General features: G+C 38.7%; 1 protein-coding gene across 4 annotated transcripts in view; it reads left to right on the top strand.

Annotated features, from left to right (window-relative positions):
* The window catches only part of LOC107659050 (cAMP-specific 3',5'-cyclic phosphodiesterase 4B-like), a 187,946-nt gene extending 168,092 nt beyond the window's left edge, over positions 1 to 19,854 (top strand). For all 4 annotated transcript variants that reach the window (XM_016447850.1, XM_016447847.1, XM_016447848.1 and 1 more), the window contains 10 exons: positions 6,300 to 6,412; positions 14,473 to 14,566; positions 16,768 to 16,943; positions 17,037 to 17,135; positions 17,241 to 17,405; positions 17,497 to 17,596; positions 17,681 to 17,835; positions 17,940 to 18,062; positions 18,191 to 18,373; positions 18,454 to 19,854. In XM_016447850.1, coding sequence (XP_016303336.1) covers positions 6,300 to 6,412; positions 14,473 to 14,566; positions 16,768 to 16,943; positions 17,037 to 17,135; positions 17,241 to 17,405; positions 17,497 to 17,596; positions 17,681 to 17,835; positions 17,940 to 18,062; positions 18,191 to 18,373; positions 18,454 to 18,822 — 1,577 coding nt within the window. In that variant the 3' untranslated portion in view covers positions 18,823 to 19,854. The remainder of the gene's footprint in view (positions 1 to 6,299; positions 6,413 to 14,472; positions 14,567 to 16,767; positions 16,944 to 17,036; positions 17,136 to 17,240; positions 17,406 to 17,496; positions 17,597 to 17,680; positions 17,836 to 17,939; positions 18,063 to 18,190; positions 18,374 to 18,453) is intronic.
* The last annotated feature ends 375 nt before the right edge of the window (positions 19,855 to 20,229 follow it).

Here is a 20,229-nt window from a genome sequence, read left to right as displayed (position 1 = left end):
TACTTTGTTTAATAATAAAGAATGTAGTGTAGCGCACAGACTTTATAATCGTTGTGAAATTGCTGTTTATGTTGCTGCACCGGCAGTTATAGGGTTAATGCGGGAGAAACAAGCACTGTTGTAGGGGACTCCAACACAATATTAGGACACTTTAAAATACCATATGACCTGCTCTTTAAGTCCTGCTATGCTTTTCATTGCCTTATTGGGCAAATGTGAGTTTTTTTTTAGCTTGGAGATGCCAGATGTGTGTTGCAATGAAGGGGTGATTTTGACTATAACTGAACAAATGGGTGAAGAATGAGGAGAAGGGTTTGGATCAAGACTGGGCGGGAGACCACTGTTGCTTGGTTCTTTGTGTGCCATGCCGTATCCTATAATTTCAGTCTTGGCAGTTATTTTACCCAGTTTTGGTTCTTGATTCTGAAGCGTACCCTTGTAAATGAGTGTGAAATATGTCTAGAATAGTTTTAGAGAGGCTGACAGACAGCTCTGTGATGAAGAGAGAAGAACTGAGGGGGCTGTTTTTCAAAAGACAGGCCTTTTAATTTGGGTGGATTTGGCCTGGTCTCTGTCTCACACCCACACATGAAAGTTTGTATCACAAACTGGAAAAAAAGAGAATGTTTCAACAATTAAACATTGAAATTCTGAAAGTGAATTATTTGAAACATATTCTAACCTTTAAATGAAAAACGCTCAGCCCCGCTTATTGCTCATTGGCTGTCCTTTGCCATTTTCTCTTTTAAAAATATGGCTTCAAAGTCTCATGTTTTGTGTGGTCTAACATGCCCAATTCATCATGCACCCATTTCAACTTCTGCGGAGGACTCCCATTCATGTGGTCGGGTCGTCTCACTGCAGTCTTTTCCAGCACTCTTCGTTTATTCAATGTGTCTGTTGCTGAAGTCCACAGAGCCAAAACAGTGACTTCTGCCTCCTAATGGAAAACATTTTATTTGAACCAGTTTGATGCTTCTCAGAAAATTGCCATGTTGAGACGAAACCACCATAAAATGAACTCAGGGAATGTCCTGCATAGTTCTGTGATGCTCCACTGTTGCATCTAAAAGTGTGTAACATCTGTTGAGAGAGGTTATTGCACCATAAATGAGCACAGTATAATCTTTGTGTACGGTTTCAATTACAAAATTGTCTTTCACATTCACTTTGAAAAAAATCAAGATCCTCCAATTCTTCTTAGCCATGCTTAAGCTAATGAAGCTACTGTATTTTCTGTATATTGAGTTGTCTGAATGATTCCTTGGAGGTTAAAGAACTTATGTCATAAATGACTGGCACTATCAGCCCTCACAATCCTACACATTGCTGCATGGTTGGGCAATATTTCACTGTGAGGTCCACGCCAGTGTGGGTGCACAGTGGACACAAAGGGGGCGCTCTTTAGCTTCTCTCTAAAACCTACAGTACAATGGCAAATAAGACTCTTTATGGTCTCAAGGACTTGACAGATTTCTAAAGTAAAATATGCACAGACCCAAAGAGAAGTAATTTCGATTGAATTCCTATTTATTTTTATAGCACATATGACAATAAATATTGTTCCAAAACAGCTTTACAGAGAATTTTACCAGTGAGCAAGATGGGAGAAACTCCACAGAAAAATACTAGACAAATTTTAGTTAAAAAGTATGCAGGAAAGGAACGCTTATTTTATTATTTTTTTATTTCATTTCATTTTATTTAGAAGTATTTTTTTTTTCTTTTTTCTGTTAAAATATGGTTGTCAGTAAAATAATCATAATTACTCGTTATTACATTATTGTCATAACATCATTACTGATCATTTCTGACTAGTCTTTAGAAAGCAAAATGAAATACTAATGAAACTCTCTCTCTCTCTCTCTCTCTCTCTTTCTTTCTCAGGTATTTCCCTATTTTAAATTACCAATACATATTTTATAAAGGTAAATAATTATTAGAAATTATTAATGTACTGACTTAATGTATTTACTTTTGGTAAAGAGTCAATCTTCTGATAGAGAGTCTCCAATCCCAAATAGCTATATATTTGTTCATATATTTAAAAAAAAGAAGAAGAAAAGAAGAAAAAAAAAGAAATCTGAATTGTATATAATTGATGTAATTTTAATGAGATTGTTTATTTCCCTTCAATTCAACAAGCCATCAGAAACCCATCTGTTAAGTTGTTTCACAATGTCCTTTGGCTACAAACAAGCTTTTCCAGAATTTCCCCAACTCTTTCTTTCTTTTCTTTCTCCCTCTCTTCTTACAATCAGAACCAGAGGAAGTGTTTTCTTAGTAGGTTCATTGAGATTTGAGCTGACGTCAGTCGTCATGCTTCCTCTTTATTGGAAATGCTATAGTTTATCCTTCCACTGCTTGACTAAGCATTGAGACACGCATGAATTCAGGAGGGGCATAGATGAAGGAATGAGAGAAAGAGTGAGAAAGGAAAAATGACACATGTAAGCACATGCTCTCAACTAATTCTCAATGCGCATCAGGAAGACAGACACACAGCTGTTACCACACACACCACATCCGACAGCTCACACACATACGCACAGCGCACAGCCATGATGACATTAACACCCTCAAATAACCAGAAGACATGATTTGATATTTGTGATCTGCAGTAACCTCAAATGACACATATGCAAACACAGTTTGTGGCCGCAAAACCAAACCTCTCGGTACGCTGATACTTTTTCTTATAACACCACACCTACACTTGTCCTTAAGTGATGCAAGTCAAGTTCACACACAAATAGTTGTGCCGAGAAATGATCATTAAAAGTTGTATAACTGAAGAAAAAAAGAAAAAAAACATACACATAGGAAATTAATTTACAAATATTTTAAAATTATGCTCATTTACATATATAATATAATATAATGTAATATAATATAATAAATATAATATAATAATATTTGACTGCAGTCAAATCTAGGCCTAGAAATGCAATTTAAATCTACATAAGATGTGTCATGGTGACTGTCATGTTGAGATCACTTAACTGGCTGAATACATATTCATATTTTTGGTAAATGTAACTGCATGGTTAATGCACATTATTTCATTTATTCATTAGTTTTGTTTGTTTATGCATGTGTAATGGCAGCTTATTAGCTGAAATCTGCCCCTTTTGTCTGTAATTGGATGACCTCATGGTATGTGGGCAACTAACATATGTCCGCATCTTTCCTGGACCGTTGCCTCCTTTTTCCGAATCTGCTAAGGCCGTCGGCGCTTGTGCGTCTGTCTGTGTTGTGCACGTCTCGAAGGAAGAGAAAGGGAAAAACCCTTCTTACGCACATGTGGTCAGACACCTCACTGGTCATGTCAAACATGCTTTGCCTCATAATGACAGATTTCAGACCCAAGACGTGTATGCATATCACCTTTACAGAGCGGTGTATGGATAGAAATGAAAGGAGGAAGAAATGTGAATAAAATTTCAAGAACACTTAAACGATACATCATAACTATACTTTGCAATAACAAATTAAGTTAACTAAACCTTAATTGTTACTATCTATCTATCTATCTATCTATCTATCCATCCATCCATCCATCCATCCATCCGTCTATCTATCTATCTATCTATCTATCTATCTATCTATCTATCCGTCTATCTGTCCATCCGTCCATCTGTCTATCCGTCCATCCGTCTATGCATCCATCTGTCCGTCCATCCATCCGTCCGTCCGTCTGTCTGTCTGTCTGTCTGTCTGTCTGTCTGTCTATCTATCTATCTATCCATCCATCGTATTATTTACATGTGCTTTTGTATTACGTCTTTGTTTTTCTATTTAACATAATTCAATATTAGTTTAGATTGATTTAGATTAAATTGTTTAAACTAATTCAAGTATTTCATGTAAATATTCTCAAAAGCTAAAACTGGATTTAACATTGGAACCTGAGTCTTATCTAGAGACGGGAATGTTAGAGACTTGAAGGTGGTCTCTTGACTTGGGTCAGTAAGCAACCACCTAGCGACCACCCAGAACACCCTAGCAACCGGATACCAACGCACTACAAACCACACAGAACACCTCAGCCACCGCATACCAGTGCTCTGGCACCCACACGCGCACCCTAGCATTATGGCAGTTTTTCATGGGCAGACGCTATTCACATTTTCTTCAGAAATATAAAAATGTGGTTATGCTTAGCTGCACTCGTTTAGGTATAAATCTGATTTGGTCCAGTTTTGTGAGAATGTAAATCTTGTTCAGAAAATCCACTTTCCAGCTTTTCGACATTGCCTTGGTTTTGTAGTCTACAGGTACCTGTCCATACGCTTAAAAAAAGAGAAAAAAAGAATTACCCACACCAAAGAGCTTTTTCTCCTGGTGTTTGGAGAGCAAATATGCTTGTGTGGCTTTGAACGTGTGGAGATTAAAGAGAAGTGCCGTCATTCGACAGAGCCCTGCTAAAGTTCTGCTGCTGTGTTGTTCTGCAACTAGGAGACCCACCACAGCAAAGTCAGACACGCACAAGGGCTCGTCTGTGTCCCAAAGCCACAGGGCAACGATTCACCAAACTCCCCCGTTTCTGTAAACACATCTATGCTTCAACAAGACCCACACACACAGCTCACGCCTATGCTGCATACATTTCTGTGGCGTGCAAGGAATGATGCAGACCCATTTACGTACATCTTGACATTAATTCAAGCGCATGATAAAACGTGATGGTGTGTCATTTGTATGTATGTAAATGTGCTTTTTGTTGCTTTTGTTTCTTTTGTTGTTTTTTCGGTTGAACAGTATAGCCTTTTCAGCTTTTTTAATATATCTCATTATATTTAAAATATATTTTTTCCAAATAGATTTAGAATGTTTAATATAAAAAGCTAAATATTGTAAAAATCTAATTAAAAATGGAAAAAATTAATACAAAGAAGAATATTTCTTTCTTTTTTTTTCTTTTTTTTTTTCAAAAAACCATTTCATTATTATTATTTTTTTATATATATGCACCAGTATAACAACAAACAGCAATATTTCCCAAATACACTAGCATTCAAAAGTTTGGGATCGGTAAGATTTTTTTTATAGTTTTAGAAAGAAGTTGACCAAATCTGCATTTACTTGAACAGAAATGCAGTAAAACAGTATTATTGTGAAATATAAATAAAATGTAATAGCTCTATTTTGATATATTTTAAAATGTAATTAATTCTTATGATGACAAAGCTGAACTTTCAGCAAGTGACATTTCAAGTAACATTTATTATCAATGTTGAAAACTTTTTTAGTATTTCTTTGATGAATAGTTATAGTTTAGTAATAGTTTTGTAAAAGTTTTATGTCAGTTTTGATCAATTGAATGCTTGCTGAATAAAAATATAAATTTCTTCAAAATAAAATTCTACTGACCCCAGACTTATAAACGGTAACGCAAGTTTTATGAAAGATTTTAAATACATGCAAAATACAAAAATGCCATGCAGGGCAAAAGTACAATGAGCATTTTTTTTAGTTATGCAAATGAATCTGATTCACATAAATCAAATTTACTAAAGCTTGAAATAAAGATGCTAATAAAATTTCTTCCAGAAAATCGCCTTTAGGAAACCTAATGATCTCCTAAATAAAATATACAAATAAATTAAATCATCAAGATGTAGCTTTATTTTATATTGCCAGTGAAATCACTGTGAATATACAGTGAATATCTGTGTCTTAAAATGTGCATGCAGTTTTAATTTAATTAATTTTTGCAAGATAAAGTGTTTTTCACAACAAGAAAGTATGTGTGTGTGTGTGTGTGTGTGTGTGTGTGTTTACGTACAAGTTTATACAGCGAGCTTTGCAGAGTACCCCCCTTTGTCTCCTCTCTATTGACATCAGAGCCTATACAAGAGCCAGAAATGATAAAAAGGGGAAGGGACGAAAGAGAGAGAGTGAGATGCCAAATGGGGCAGTGAAATGAGGAAACACAGAGCCAAGAGGCTGTAAAACCCCAGCGCAGCCAACGTTCAGACATGAGTGAGAGTGGCACGCAAAGAGAGGGCGACACCAAGAGAGCCAGGAGGGGGTGAGAGGAAGGGGCACGAAGCCAAAGAGGCAGTATCACCTAGCCACAAGGACCGGGCCAATGAGAGGGAGCAAGCAGGGGAGGAAATCTCTCACAGCTAGCGTTCAGAAGATCCCACTCTCACTCTCTCATACAGTCTGGGAGTGTGTGTGCGTATGTGTGTGTGTGTGCGAGCCCAGGATGAAGGAGCGTCTGGCGGGCTGTGCTCGAGTGGCCGTGCAGCAGGATTTTCACGGTGCCCCCGTTTCTGTGTGTTTCTGTCCAGACGAGTCCTACCAGAAGCTGGCCGTGGAGACCATGGAGGAGCTGGACTGGTGTCTGGATCAGCTGGAAACCATCCAGACGTACCGCTCCGTCAGCGACATGGCCTCCACCAAGGTGAGAAGATGCAGCACATCACTTTTAAGAGCTCCTCTGGAAGTTGTAAAAACTCTCAGAGGATGCTTGCACAATACAGCGTGCTCAAGAACTTTTCCTGATAGTTTAGAGTCTGTTTTTGTTCGTAATGCTTCTCTCAACGGCCGCTTTGTGAATGAGGCTATTGAGAGTCGGTCCTTGTGTCAGTTAGCTTGCATTAAAAATTCAGGCTGCTGTTTTGTAGCAGTCAACACGATAAGTTTGCCTCCATTTCAGATGGAATCTGTTTGAATATGCAAAATAGATTTGAAATTCTAAGCTTTATTATGATTTAGTTGTGGTGCGTTTTCCAAGATATTTGAAGTATAAGGCTGCCTTAGAGATGCCACATCACTTTACTATCATAACAGTCTCACACATTGTCTGTATAAATGTGTTAGCAAGTCTTCCTAGCGTATTGAGCAGGTTTTAGCATGTCTCTTTTCCAACACGTTTTTTCACACCCCTTTATGTTGCTTTGGAAATGCGGTGTGCTCTGAAATTGATTTGATTGACAGCTTGTTGGCCAATTTATATTAGCAATGAGGTTAATTTTAACTTTTTATTAGGAGATCTATTTTTTTATTCTTTTTTTCTAGACTTGAATACACGTACAGCACTTTATTGCATAATCAAAGCAATATGATATACAATATAATTGAATTTGAAACACAAATAGCCTGTTTCCTTGTGAAACGTTTGCTGACAAGCAAACTCTGTCAGTGTTGCAGACTCATATATATATATATATATATCAACCTGCATTGTTTATCATCCTTTTTTGTACTTTTAAATACTATGTGTTGTTTTCACATCGCTGTCAGTGTCATCTCATCTGCATAGCTCCACAGTGTGTGTGTGTGTGTGTGTGTCCTGCACAGTGTGTGTGTGTGTGTGACTCAGGTTTCCTGTCTCCTTCCTAAGCTCTAGCCGGGTCCAGACTACAATGGGAGTGAGTTCTGTATGGCAGGGCAAGGCCGCACTCCCTGTTTGTTTCTTCTTCTGCTGACATCAAGCAGGCATACACTGCAGCACAGGGACTTTTACTGCAGACAATAGGGATGAATACACACTAACTCACACGTACACACTCAGAGGCTCAATCAGACAGATACATGTGCAGGAAAGGGACGTATTTTGGGATGACCCAGAATTCTCACTTTTAATAATTTTCTTAATCACGAGTTTTGCCGTGTTTTCCAGTAAAAGTATCTAAACATCCTTAAAACATGATCATTTTACTTTTCATGGAAATATGCATGTTAATGCTTTTTATTAAGATTTAAAAAAAATTTTTTTTAGAGAATTTGCATTTATTTATTATGTTTTTATTTTTATTTTTTATTTTTTTTTTTGCATCCAAAGTAAAATTATGAATACACACTAACTCACACGTACACACTCAGAGGCTCAATCAGACAGATACATGTGCAGGAAAGGGACGTATTTTGGGATGACCCAGAATTCTCACTTTTAATAATTTTCTTAATCACGAGTTTTGCCGTGTTTTCCAGTAAAAGTATCTAAACATCCTTAAAACATGATCATTTTACTTTTCATGGAAATATGCATGTTAATGCTTTTTATTAAGATTTTAAAAAAAATTTTTTTAGAGAATTTGCATTTATTTATTGTTTTTATTTTTATTTTTTTTATTTTTTTTTGCATCCAAAGTAAAATTATCAGTCTAAGGGTGTATATATCATTTTACTGGAAAATTATGAAAAAATTTTTTTTTTTTCAGTGCATGCAGGCCAACAATAATAGTCATGAATAAACAATACAATACGTATGCAAGAAAATGGGACATTTACAAAACCTGACTGTGTCATGATTGGCTCAAGACATGCTCATATCCTGGGAGCTTTTGTACGAGTTTGTGGAAATAACACATAAAGATAGCCATCAGACTTGTACAGAGAATACCAGGACGTCTGACCTTTTGCTGCCCTTTTGAACGCCTGTGTCATCTGATGTGCATTATACTTAAGTTGTGTGTGCATGTAAAATCTATACAGTATCAGCTCCAGGATTTCTCTTTCAATATGTAATATGTATATTCTGTTTCAGTCAACTGGATATTCCGGTCAAGATAACAGAACTACAGACTCGCTCTTTTTGTTACAGTAAATCAACAAAGTTGTTTAAATAGATACTACCATGGCCATGAATCCCCATATGAGAGAAAACATGGTTTATAAAACATGAACATTTCCTTTTCACACTATTTTGAAAAAGTTAAGTCAAATTGTATCAAATGGCAAAGATTTCTTTATTATATAGTATACCATTTATGTATTTTTTTACATATTTGTATACATTTTATAGTTTCATTGTTACTCTTTCATGGCTGTTTTTTTCTCAGATGTTTCTCATGAAATTCCAATGGAGAAATAAAAATAAAATTCATGTAATATATTAATATTTGAATTATTATAATAACTTATTCTTATAAATAGAGGGGACACGTGAAATTAATAAAGTCCTCACGAGAACGATCTAAAAAGCAGGATACTTAAAAGTTTCCATTTCCTTTGGATGCAGCTTATAAACTTTCTAAATTTGAAAACTACCATTTTTGTTATTTGTAAGTGAGGACTTCCTATATCTGCATGTGCGTGGCAGTATATGTTTGCTCTGATGACTTTTAAGAGATCACATATGTATGCTTGATCTGATTGCAGACCACACTATTTACCCTATAAACTATGTTGCAATGGGGTTAGAGTTCCAGTGTATGTGTGTGTGTGTGTGCGTGTGCGTGTGCGTGTGCGTGTGTGTGTGTCGGAAGGAGGCGGTCCCACGGTGAGAGGGGGAGTGTGTATACAGTGACACACTCACACACTGAAGGATAGTCAGCGCTCACAGCTCAAAATTAGTCAGTAACGCTTTTGCGTCTGTCAAACGTCGAAACTTAAGACTCAAGACAGCCAGAGTAACACAGACTCACAGCAAGCAGGACTTAGAAAACTTAACTCACTTAAAATGGGAGCTTGCTGCTTTGAGAGGAAAGATCAGAGAAAGATTGGAACAGTTAACTGCTGGAAAAAGGTGAGCCTCTGTTTTAAACTTTTGTAAGTTGTTAGTGGGCTGTTCATTTTTGTTGGATGTTACTTGGTGGACTTTTCAAGGACATAACTGTTGTCTAAAGTATCTTTTTGAACTTTTTATTTCTGAATTCTCATGATAAGTGTGCTTTATAGATGACAAGTGAATTCTTGGAAAGGTTTTTTTTTTTGCGCAGTGCTTTCTTGTGTTGAAAAGTTAAGACATTAAGACAATGTGGATAAAACAGTGTGGTTATAACCCCTCACAACACCTCAGATGATGCCAACCCTCAGACAACATACAAAACTACCAAATTTTGCTATAAGTTTGATCGCAACATATAATCATTGCTGTTAGTGTTCACCGTCTGTTTGATTACATAACATTAACTATTACTAACTGATTTTTACCGTACATTTCTGTCATATGGACATCAACTTGAGATGGTCACCACTGATAAGCTATTACTACATTTAATGTAGAAACTTTAATTTTCTGTAAAGCTGCTTTGCAACGATTTACATCGTGAAAAGCACTATAAAAAATAAACTTGAATTGAATTGAATTATAAGTTATAACTTTAAAAGAATGAGTTGTATAGTCACACATCTATAATATAAGCCATTCAGAGCTATGTAATATTGAGTTGATGGTCTCAAGTCAAACTAGTGTTAGTTTCTGAAGTGCCTGCATATTTAGTTGGTTGTAGACTGAGATCACCAGTATAAGCTTGCATGGAAATAATTGTTGTTAAAATAGTTGTATAAATGTTCAGTTTGAGTGTTTTTATTTTTGTTTTCTGATAATCACAGAAACAGTCTTTGTCAATTTTAAACAGTTGAAGTTCCTTTCTAATCTTAATGGGTTTAGATTGCCTCCTCATTGTGGATATAATTGAGACTAAAGCAGCTTAAAATGTTTTAGTCTGTAATTTAGTAACTACTTATTATTTTACTTGGTCTATTAGATTAGAGGAAGTGAAACGTTGGGCTTGTATCCTCAGGCATGGTTGGTTTGGCACACAAAGAGTTGCTGATTTCTTCAGAAGCTGTTATGTCATTATTGATGTTACTGTTCTAATATACCAGAGAACTCGTTTGTCATCTCAATGTGCGTCACAGTCTTTTAAAGTCTTCTTCCAGCGATCATCATAAATCAATGGCTGTTAAGAATTTTGCAATTATGTGCTTCTCAAGTGACATCATTCAGTGCAACAAAACTCCCACAATATCTGACCAATAATCAAATGGGGGGTTTCCCGCTAGATGATGTACACAAGACATTTAATGTTGTGAGATGTAATTAAAAAAATAAAACTTGAGTGTAGTGTGACATTTACATACAAGTTTGAATACAGAGAGAGGTGGAAATAAGAACACAGATCACGATTGACAATGGACAGTTGAAAAGTGAAATGTATTTTGACGATTGATTGATTGACTTGTCTGTCCTACATCAACACATTGATTGATACATTAGACAAGGTCATGATGACAGTTCAGATTGATTGAACAGGCCGCCGGCGAACAGTGTGAGGTGACCGCACAAATCTATCTCACTTAATATATGTGGGTTTATACCGCCCACTAGTGGAGAAAATAAAATAGCATCCAATTGCTGATTATCCTATTCTAAAGAAATGCAAAAATTAAAACTTGCATCTAGGTATATAGAAATTATTATGATATGCATATTTTCTGCCAATGGGTAGTTGACATGAAATACATTTGGGAAGTTGACGTGTCTGTTGTTGTCACAAGCTACTGTATGCTCCATATAAAACTATTTTAAAAAACATGCTTATTTTTAATTACAATGTAGCTTTTATGAGGTAACGTTAACTGAGATACTGAAGGAAATGTGCATTAAATTATTTGCATTAAAATTATGACCTTGTAGGATTAGGGATGTCGAAAAGGCAAAAAAAGGAAAATGGTTGTAGGACAGATGAATATACATTCATATAAATTTTAACTGTAAATCTTGATGTTCATTATGTGTCAACTACCCAGATATAATTTCCTAAGTAAATTAGTTTTTGCCTCTAAATGCATTCAACTGTTAGCTGATAGAATCGGTTATCTTTAATCAAGTGTTTGAAGGGTTCTTTTTCTACAGAATGAAGGTCTTTCAGAAGGAAATTCCCCCCCTTTACTCTTTTCAGAGCAGAAGTCAGCGCACATCCGCCCCCCTACAGCCATGTTTCTCACAGAGCTTAGAGAGAGACACTCACATGGATTTACTGATATGGATGAGCCGCGGAAGGCAGCGCGTCTTTGATATGTCAGAGTTGTTTACAGCTCTGACTAGACGTCTCACGCATTGCTGAGGAACCCCCACTGCAGTCTTTCCCTTTCTCCCTCCCACTCTCTTTTTCTCATGAAGGCGCACAAACACAGACACGCACACACATTTCACAGTTCGGAGAATCCAAAATCATTGCATGAATCCTTTTAGCTCCTCAAATTTGAGACCAACTTCTCTGCATTAAGAAGTGAAAACAGGCAAATACATTTTACAAGAAGATACTGTGTCTTTCTACTTCAAGATTTCATGTTTAATTGAATATTACTCGCTGTTCCTTTGTAATTATGAAATGTACAAGCAGCTCCTGAGTGTAAATTGTTTCAATGTAAATCCTTTGTGTAATTACACATCTATTGTTTTTTTGGTTAAGAAATGCACCATTTTATCCACCATAGGTGAAGATGATGAGGACAGCCTGGTCTGGTCTGCTGGTTTTAGTGGTTTTGGGTACTTTTAAGATTGTCCATTTAGGAAACCAATAGGTTGACCCGCAAAATCATCCAAACACCATTCTTATACAACAATTGGCTTATTTTTTCCTCATATTCACTAAGGGTTTTCCCTGTCATTGGACTCTGCCCGAGGTGGCTTTATCAAGGACGGCTCATCGATTTTGGCCCTTTGCCTCCTCCCTGTTCTGATGAATTGGGGGTTGATTTGGCAGATGTTATTGAGACGCAGTGGTGTCCTCGTGATTCCTGGGCAGCCATCTTTGGAGGCTAGGGAGGGAGGGAAGCCTCAGCGGTAGCCCATGTCACATGACGCTGTTGCCATGGCATTGGGATGTTGGTGTAATTGGTGTTCGGATGTAGACGGAGAGGGAGAGAGAGTCCTGGGGGGCATGTTGATGTCACCGAAAAATTACAAAGAGAGGCAATTATCCAAGTCTCCTCTCCCACCATACTCTATGGTAAAAATAGCACAGAGCTCCATATGAAGCCTCATGTATTATGGGAATGCAATAAAGAAGGCTGACCGAGCCTGAAAGAACCCAGACTCATCTAAAGCTCCCATCTTCGCTCTTACAAGTTGTACTCTATTAGCCAAGGGCCCAAAAAGCCAAGGGCGTCCTTAGACTCTGTCCTTCTTTACGTGTCTTTTTCTTCTTGCGCTTTCCCCGCATAACAAAGCAGGGGCTCCCCTCTCCTCTGCCATCTCTATGTCAAATCATATGTGCCTGTGGAGCGTGTTGCTGGGGCTGACAGACTCGAGACCGGGGGAGAGACGCGGGAGGGAGGGGGCGAGGCAGAAGGAGAGAGAGAAAGACGAGCGAGATGATGAGAGAGCAGGAGCGTACTGCAGCAGCGGAGCGGCACTAATCCAGCAGAGGAAGACCCCCCTCCAGCCAGATGAGCATCCCAGTGTTTTTTTTCCTCATCCCTCCCTCCCTCTGCTCCAATGTTCCTTCATCTCCTCCATAATTCATTGGTACTTCCAGACCCTCCGCTTTGCTTCCAGCTCCGGCTGTCGCTCTCTGGATCATCCTCCAGCCCAGGACGGGTGTTCCCATCCTCTGTCGGCCCCCGCTCGTATCTGCAGCCATGGACAGTCAACAGCAGAGCGATTCGGCTGAGAGCTGCCATGAAGATGGCTTGCGTCTGTTTTTTGGCAACTAATCCATACCAAGCAGAGTAGGAGAGGAGAGAAGAGGGGATTTTTCGTTTTTCCCAACCAGAAGAATCCCTTTCGTCTGCCTCTCTCTGGCTGTTTTCCTTTGTGGTATAGGAGTGCGCTGTTGTGGATTTCGGGAGCTTAAATACGATCCAAAATGCCTGAGGCCAATTACCTTCTCTCTGTATCCTGGGGTTACATTAAGGTGTGTATGGTGGCTACTAAGCTGTTTTTTGGTCTGCTAATGGAGGTTGGTTTTGGTTCGGTGTTTGTTGGTGGTCTAGAGAGACACTGAGGAGGAAAACCTACAGCAAGTCTCGCTGTGTGGCATCCTTGTGCTGGAATGTCTAGGTCCGAGCTCTATTTTGGGCTGTTCTTTTCAAATGAATCTTTTGTATCTTGACTAAGATGTTGATTTGGATGTCAAAAGCACAGTTATATGGGTTGTTTTTGTGATTTATCCCTTTGTACTAATGAAGCTCAAAAATCAGAGATGTGGCGCAGGATATGGCTGCCGCTCTTGACTTATTTAATTATATATGCATTTGTTTATTTATTTCTTGCCAACATTGCGTCTTTTTGGAACCACATCGTTGCTTTGGGAACATATATTCATACATTATATGTGAAAAAAATGCTAAAGAAAAAATAACTTTAAACTTGGCAACAGTTTGAAAATTTCAGTTTACAAATGAAATCTCAACCAGTGTCTACCTTGTCTCTTGTACTGCACTTCTCTCTAATTCTTTATGAATTTGCATTTTTTTATGCTTGGTATGAGGTATTACAGATTTATCTAAAAACACTAGAAATTAATGCATTAAAATAAATGCATGAATATTTTAAAAAGGAGATTTATATATATTAGATATTAGGATATTTAGAGATAAGTTATTAGATGTTAAGATATTAAATACGTTTTTTATATAATTTATATTTATTATAATATTTATTTGGTCATATTTAACATTTTGTACACCATAACACATTGCGGTATTTTATGTAAATGCATGTCTGTATAAAGGAGGTGGTTTGGGGTTTTTGACTAATGATTCTCCCTATTTTATCTTTTCCAGTTCAAGAGAATGTTGAACAGGGAGCTGACGCACCTCTCTGAGATGAGCAGATCTGGCAATCAGGTGTCGGAGTTCATCTCCAACACCTTCCTAGGTAATCACACACAAATTCACTCTTACGCTAAAACACCCACAGTATCGCTAAACATTGGCTATATACAGTATGCGCCATTGTGGATTGAATTTGGGCTGTGTCATTTCCAGAGCTGAACTGCGGTTTAGACTCACTGATGCTGTATATCGAAAAGCTATGGAAACGAAAAAAATAAATAAATCCATTAGTTGTGAAAGTATTGTACACTAAAAGATAAGACATGCAGTACAAAGGTTCATTTTGTTTGTGGAATGCCGTGAGATGGCATCAGACTTTCGTTTCTGCATGAGGAGAGAGATCCCCAATGCAGCAGTTGGAAAAGAGGAAGGGGAGGGTGGAAAGGAGCGAGCAGAGTTAGGGGAGGGAGGGAGAGACGGAGGGGGATGGGATCCTGCTGTAAAGCAATGCTGACGGTGGAACCCCCCAGCACGGAACATCCAGGCAAGAGAACCTGTGACTCATCCAGCTCCTGTGTTCTCATCCAGATGCCATCGCATGCCCCATCTAAACACACAAACACTCATGTACCTTGCCGCAGTGTGAGGCCCCGTTTCACTGCAAAAAAATCATTTTTTAATCAGTATTTAGGTCTCGTTTACTAATAAAATTTGTAAACATTTTTGAAAACAAAAAATAACAATTGCATTTACTTTCAGCAAATTTGTATTAAATATTATAAAACATAATACATTAGAAGTTATTATAATTTAATTATATTATTTTTATCCATCCAAATCCATTATGGTAAAAAAAAAATTTTTTGCAGGATAATATAGATTTAAAAATGTTTTTGCAGTGTAAATTTGAAAATTTGATGTCAAAATCTGCAAAAAATATTGGTGTCCATTCTGATGGTGTACAACTTTGTGTTCGGATTATTTGGGACTAAAAGTGGTTCAATTTTCCTGGGATTAAATGTTAGCTGTGCGCTGTCACGTGTGCCTGCTGTCTTTATGCCACTGCGATTTCGCTGTCTGCATCAATAACGCGTGAGTTTAGCAGTTATTGGCGAAAAGGCGAAAAGAAAAAAGAGCTCTGATGGATGTTTGTGAGAAAACAAGCAAATTGGCTATAAGGAGCACTGTGAATGCTCTGTGGGATCAGATAGGAGGCATTTTCTCTTGATCATGCATCTTTACCACAAGAGAAGGAGCGAAAAACAGATAGAGTACTCCCTCATCCCTGTCCCTTTCCGTTATGTCATCGTAATAGGGTGCCTTGCATTTCTTTACTCAGGATATAAGCCCATCCGAATGACTGCGGTGCTGATTACGGCACGAGTTCATGTTTAACAGAGACATATGAGTGAAGAGGATAATGACTGTAATGAATTAACCAACCCTCATATTTCACCTCCTCTCACTCCCCATCAAGCCAGCGGCTATTACCAGGTGTTATCGCAGTCTTTCAGCGACATGCCAGAGCTTTACGGCAAGAGAGAACAACGTTATCTGCAGTAATTGAGAAACTCAAAATAAGAATTCAGTCCACTCATGGCCTGTGGCTCCTTGGGAGAATTTGGATTTGCATTTCCACATGAGGAAATCCCTAACATGAAGGTTTATGGCATTTTTGCCCCAGAGATACGCCCTTCCTCTGCCGCCATTTTTTGTCAGTTGATATCTCCTGAGGGTTGACCTTTGGCGATGCCATATGAAGCAGACACGGGCTCCCCTGCAGTTTGTTGACAGGTCTGTCACAGTGAAAATGGAGAGTGGAACTGGAGGAGGAGGACAGGAGGGGCAAGCCCCGCTTGAATAGCTCAGTGGCAAAGTCGCAGTGAATTGGGTGTCTGTTCTACCATTCGAGGGCAACGAATCCTGAGAAGCACACGCGTTGAGTGCAGATGTGAGCTATTTAGCTGTGGCGCTGCACCTGGGCCAAAGGCGTCTGCTTATGTCACTAAGGGAAACACGATACATGGCCACCGGTTTCCCAACAATGAGTTTTTGTGTGGGCATGTATGCGTTTCGTCATTGTGAAAACTGCAATGAAGAGATTGAGTAATCTGGAATGTTATCTGCCAACAACTGACACAGTTATGCATGATCTGTATAGAAAGATTTGAGGACCATCTCGGTTTCGTGGTTAACAAACGTTCGTTTTTCACATTGCCTATGGAAATTTCAGTGTAAGGTTAGTAACCACCAGGAAAGAGACCAAAATCATTCTAATCATTTGGTTTTTGCTGTTCCTCACAGACAAGCAGAATGACGTGGAGATCCCCTCGCCTACACTTAAAGCCCGTGAGAAGAAGAAAAAGCAGCAGCTGATGACTCAGATCAGTGGTGTGAAGAAAGTATCCCACGGGCCCAGCCTCAACTTCGGCATTGCTCGCTTCGGTGTCAAAACCGACAAAGAGGATTTACTATCAAAAGTAGGTAGAAGATTGACTAATACTTTAGTGCTTTTAGGTGTGTTCAACTGAAAATTTCTGTTGATCTCATTCCCTTGTGTCTTCTCTTTCCAGGAATTAGAAGACCTGAACAAATGGGGCCTGAACATCTTTACAGTTTCAGAGTATTCTAACAACCGGCCTCTCACTTGCATTATGTACGCCATCTTCCAGGTCAGTTCTTCCTCCAGCCTTTCTTTTGATTTTGACCTTCAACATTTTGCAACAAAAACATCATAAGGTTCAAGAATCTAATAATATTGCTTCTCTCTGTAACAGGAACGAGACTTGCTTAAGACATTTAAGATCCCGGCAGATACTTTTGTGACGTACATGATGACCCTTGAGGATCATTACCACCAAGATGTGGCCTATCATAACAGCCTTCACGCTGCTGATGTGGCCCAGTCAACTCATATTCTGCTGTCCACACCTGCTCTAGATGTAAGAACACTTTTCTTCAGGTGCAATTTTCAGAGTTTTCCCTCAAAGGATTTCATATATCTCACCATTTTTTTCAATTTGTCCTTAACAGGCTGTCTTCACAGATCTTGAGATCTTGGCAGCCATTTTTGCAGCAGCTATTCATGATGTGGACCATCCTGGAGTTTCAAACCAGTTCCTCATCAATACAAGTGAGTGTTCTCAATTCCCACTCTACTATCAGTATAATGTTTATGGAGACACAAATTAATTGCGTATTTGCTCATTTCTTCCAGACTCTGAGTTAGCGCTCATGTATAACGATGAGTCGGTTTTGGAGAACCACCACTTAGCTGTGGGCTTTAAACTTCTCCAAGAGGACAATTGCGACATCTTCCAGAACCTCACTAAGAAACAGAGGCAGTCACTTCGAAGGATGGTCATCAACATGGTGAGGTTCTTCACTTCCTTCCTTCCTTCCTTCCTTTTAGGCCATCTGCTTTCAGTTACATTGCAATGATTTATATGCTAACACATATTGTTTCCTGTTAATAGGTACTTGCCACAGACATGTCTAAGCACATGAGCTTACTGGCCGATCTGAAGACCATGGTAGAGACGAAGAAAGTGACAAGCTCAGGAGTTTTACTTCTGGACAACTACATAGACAGGATACAGGTACAAATCTTTCTGTTCTCCTTCCCGTTGGAAAATCCAATGATTGCATGATCTCCAGCTGAGATGATTCAGATAAATTGGAGGAACGCGATGAACTGCAGTTGTCTAAAATTGTGACGTTACTTCAGGTCTTGAGGAACATGGTTCACTGCGCCGATCTGAGCAATCCCACCAAGTCTCTAGAGTTGTACCGGCAGTGGACCGACCGCATCATGGATGAGTTCTTTCACCAGGGTGACAGAGAGAGGGAGCGTGGCATGGAGATCAGCCCCATGTGTGACAAACACACTGCCTCAGTAGAGAAATCACAGGTTAGTTACTGTCTTAGATGCAACGGTCTCATGAAGTACCATATTTGAAGTACAACATCTAACGCATATTTTCTCTTCAGGTGGGTTTCATTGACTACATCGTCCACCCGCTGTGGGAAACCTGGGCCGACTTGGTGCATCCGGATGCCCAGGATATCCTGGACACGCTGGAGGATAATCGGAACTGGTACCAGAGCATGATCCCCCAGAGCCCTTCCCCACCCTTCTACCAGCCCGACAAAGAAGGCAACGGCGGGGGTTCAGGGCCTGACAAGTTCCAGTTTGAGCTCACGCTAGAGGAAGAGGACTCAGAAGGCACGGAAAAAGACGAACAGAGCCAGGGTGACGAGGAAGAAGATGTAGAAGAAGAAGAAGACAGAGGGGAAGAAATGGAATCCACTACACACATCCAGATAGTTACCGAAGACGCCTCACCTGTCGACACATAGGACTCGGCGTCTCTTAATAGGCGGTAGCTGTTTTTTCCCTTGCGAGAGGAGCAATCCTGCAGTTGATGCTTTTAAAAAAGCCCACATGGGGTGCTTTTTTAGGCCCTCGTGGGAGGAGGATGTCTTGCCCTCCTTGCACTTACGTTTGGAGACAGTTTGGTAGGAGCTCTCAGGAAATAAATGCTGCAGACATTTTGGACCTGAACAATTGGCAGGCGACTTTGATAAACATGAAGGATTGGGGCCAACGTGGACAGTTTGTTTGTTTGTTTACCTGGTGGTGAGGAGTAGACACTACTGAGAGGATTTCTCTTTTTTTGTACCAACACAAACTTTTTGTAAAGCTATGGGTGTGTGATGAGGTCAAACGCGAACTACTGAAGAACAAGTATTTGTAAAGAGAGAAACTGTTTACTTTTCTGTACCATTTGTCTAAAGACTGTGTGCCTTTTTACTATTGTCTTTTTAATAGGCTTTTATTTATTTAACACGTTTTAGTATAACTGTACGCTGAAATGTTTTCGTTTTCTAAAGCAAACCAGACCGAACATGCAGAATTGTTTTATATCTACGCTGGAGAGAGAATTTAGTGTCTTCCTTTGTTTGGCAATATAACTTAATAATCCAAACTTCTGACAAACGATCAGAAAACTAAGAAATGATGACAGAGGCACATTCTGTTTATTCTAGCTACATTTGTGTCGGACTTTTTAAATATGAGCACAAACTCTGTTTATTTGGATCCGTACATCATCTCATCCACATTAGGGTAAAAAATTTTCCAAAATCCAATCACTAGGGGTCTCATAATGTACAAAATCACAGGGAAAGCCAAAGCTATATTCACTTAAACGTTAATTTGCTTTCGACTCATCATAATTGTCTTCCTTACAGCGGTCGTTTTTCATTCTTCCCATCATACCTCAGACACACAGAGTAAAAGCAGTCTAAACTAGCTTTTGTAGCTTTTTTTTACACACTTTGATACAGAACATTTCCTCACTTGTCTTCTAAATAAAATATGTTATCTTTTCTCATGATTGGCTCACTTTTAAGACAGATAAAAACATTGACATAAACTGATTTCCTTCCCCATCCCTCAGAACACCACGATATGATAAAAAAATAAATAAAAAAAAAGATTTGAAACCTCTCACTTACATTTGCTCTAGTACTTCAACAATTTCCCTCGTCAGTTTTTAACATGGCAGTTTTATAATGAATCTATTGACATTAGCATTGTCGTCTCACACATTGAGTCAACGTTAACGTTTAAGTTTGTGTGTAGTTCATACTTTAACTACCTTACACTCAAAGTCTCAACAGTGGAAACAGTTAATGGCCAAAGTAGCATGCAAATGTACGTTTGTGCACGCACACACACACACACACACACACACACACATA

Source organism: Sinocyclocheilus anshuiensis, unplaced genomic scaffold (genome assembly GCF_001515605.1).
Source record: "Sinocyclocheilus anshuiensis isolate Anshui unplaced genomic scaffold, SAMN03320099.WGS_v1.1 scaffold311, whole genome shotgun sequence".
Taxonomy (NCBI): domain Eukaryota; kingdom Metazoa; phylum Chordata; class Actinopteri; order Cypriniformes; family Cyprinidae; genus Sinocyclocheilus; species Sinocyclocheilus anshuiensis.
Note: the sequence above shows the minus strand (reverse complement) of the source record. Positions and strands in the feature narration are given on the sequence as shown.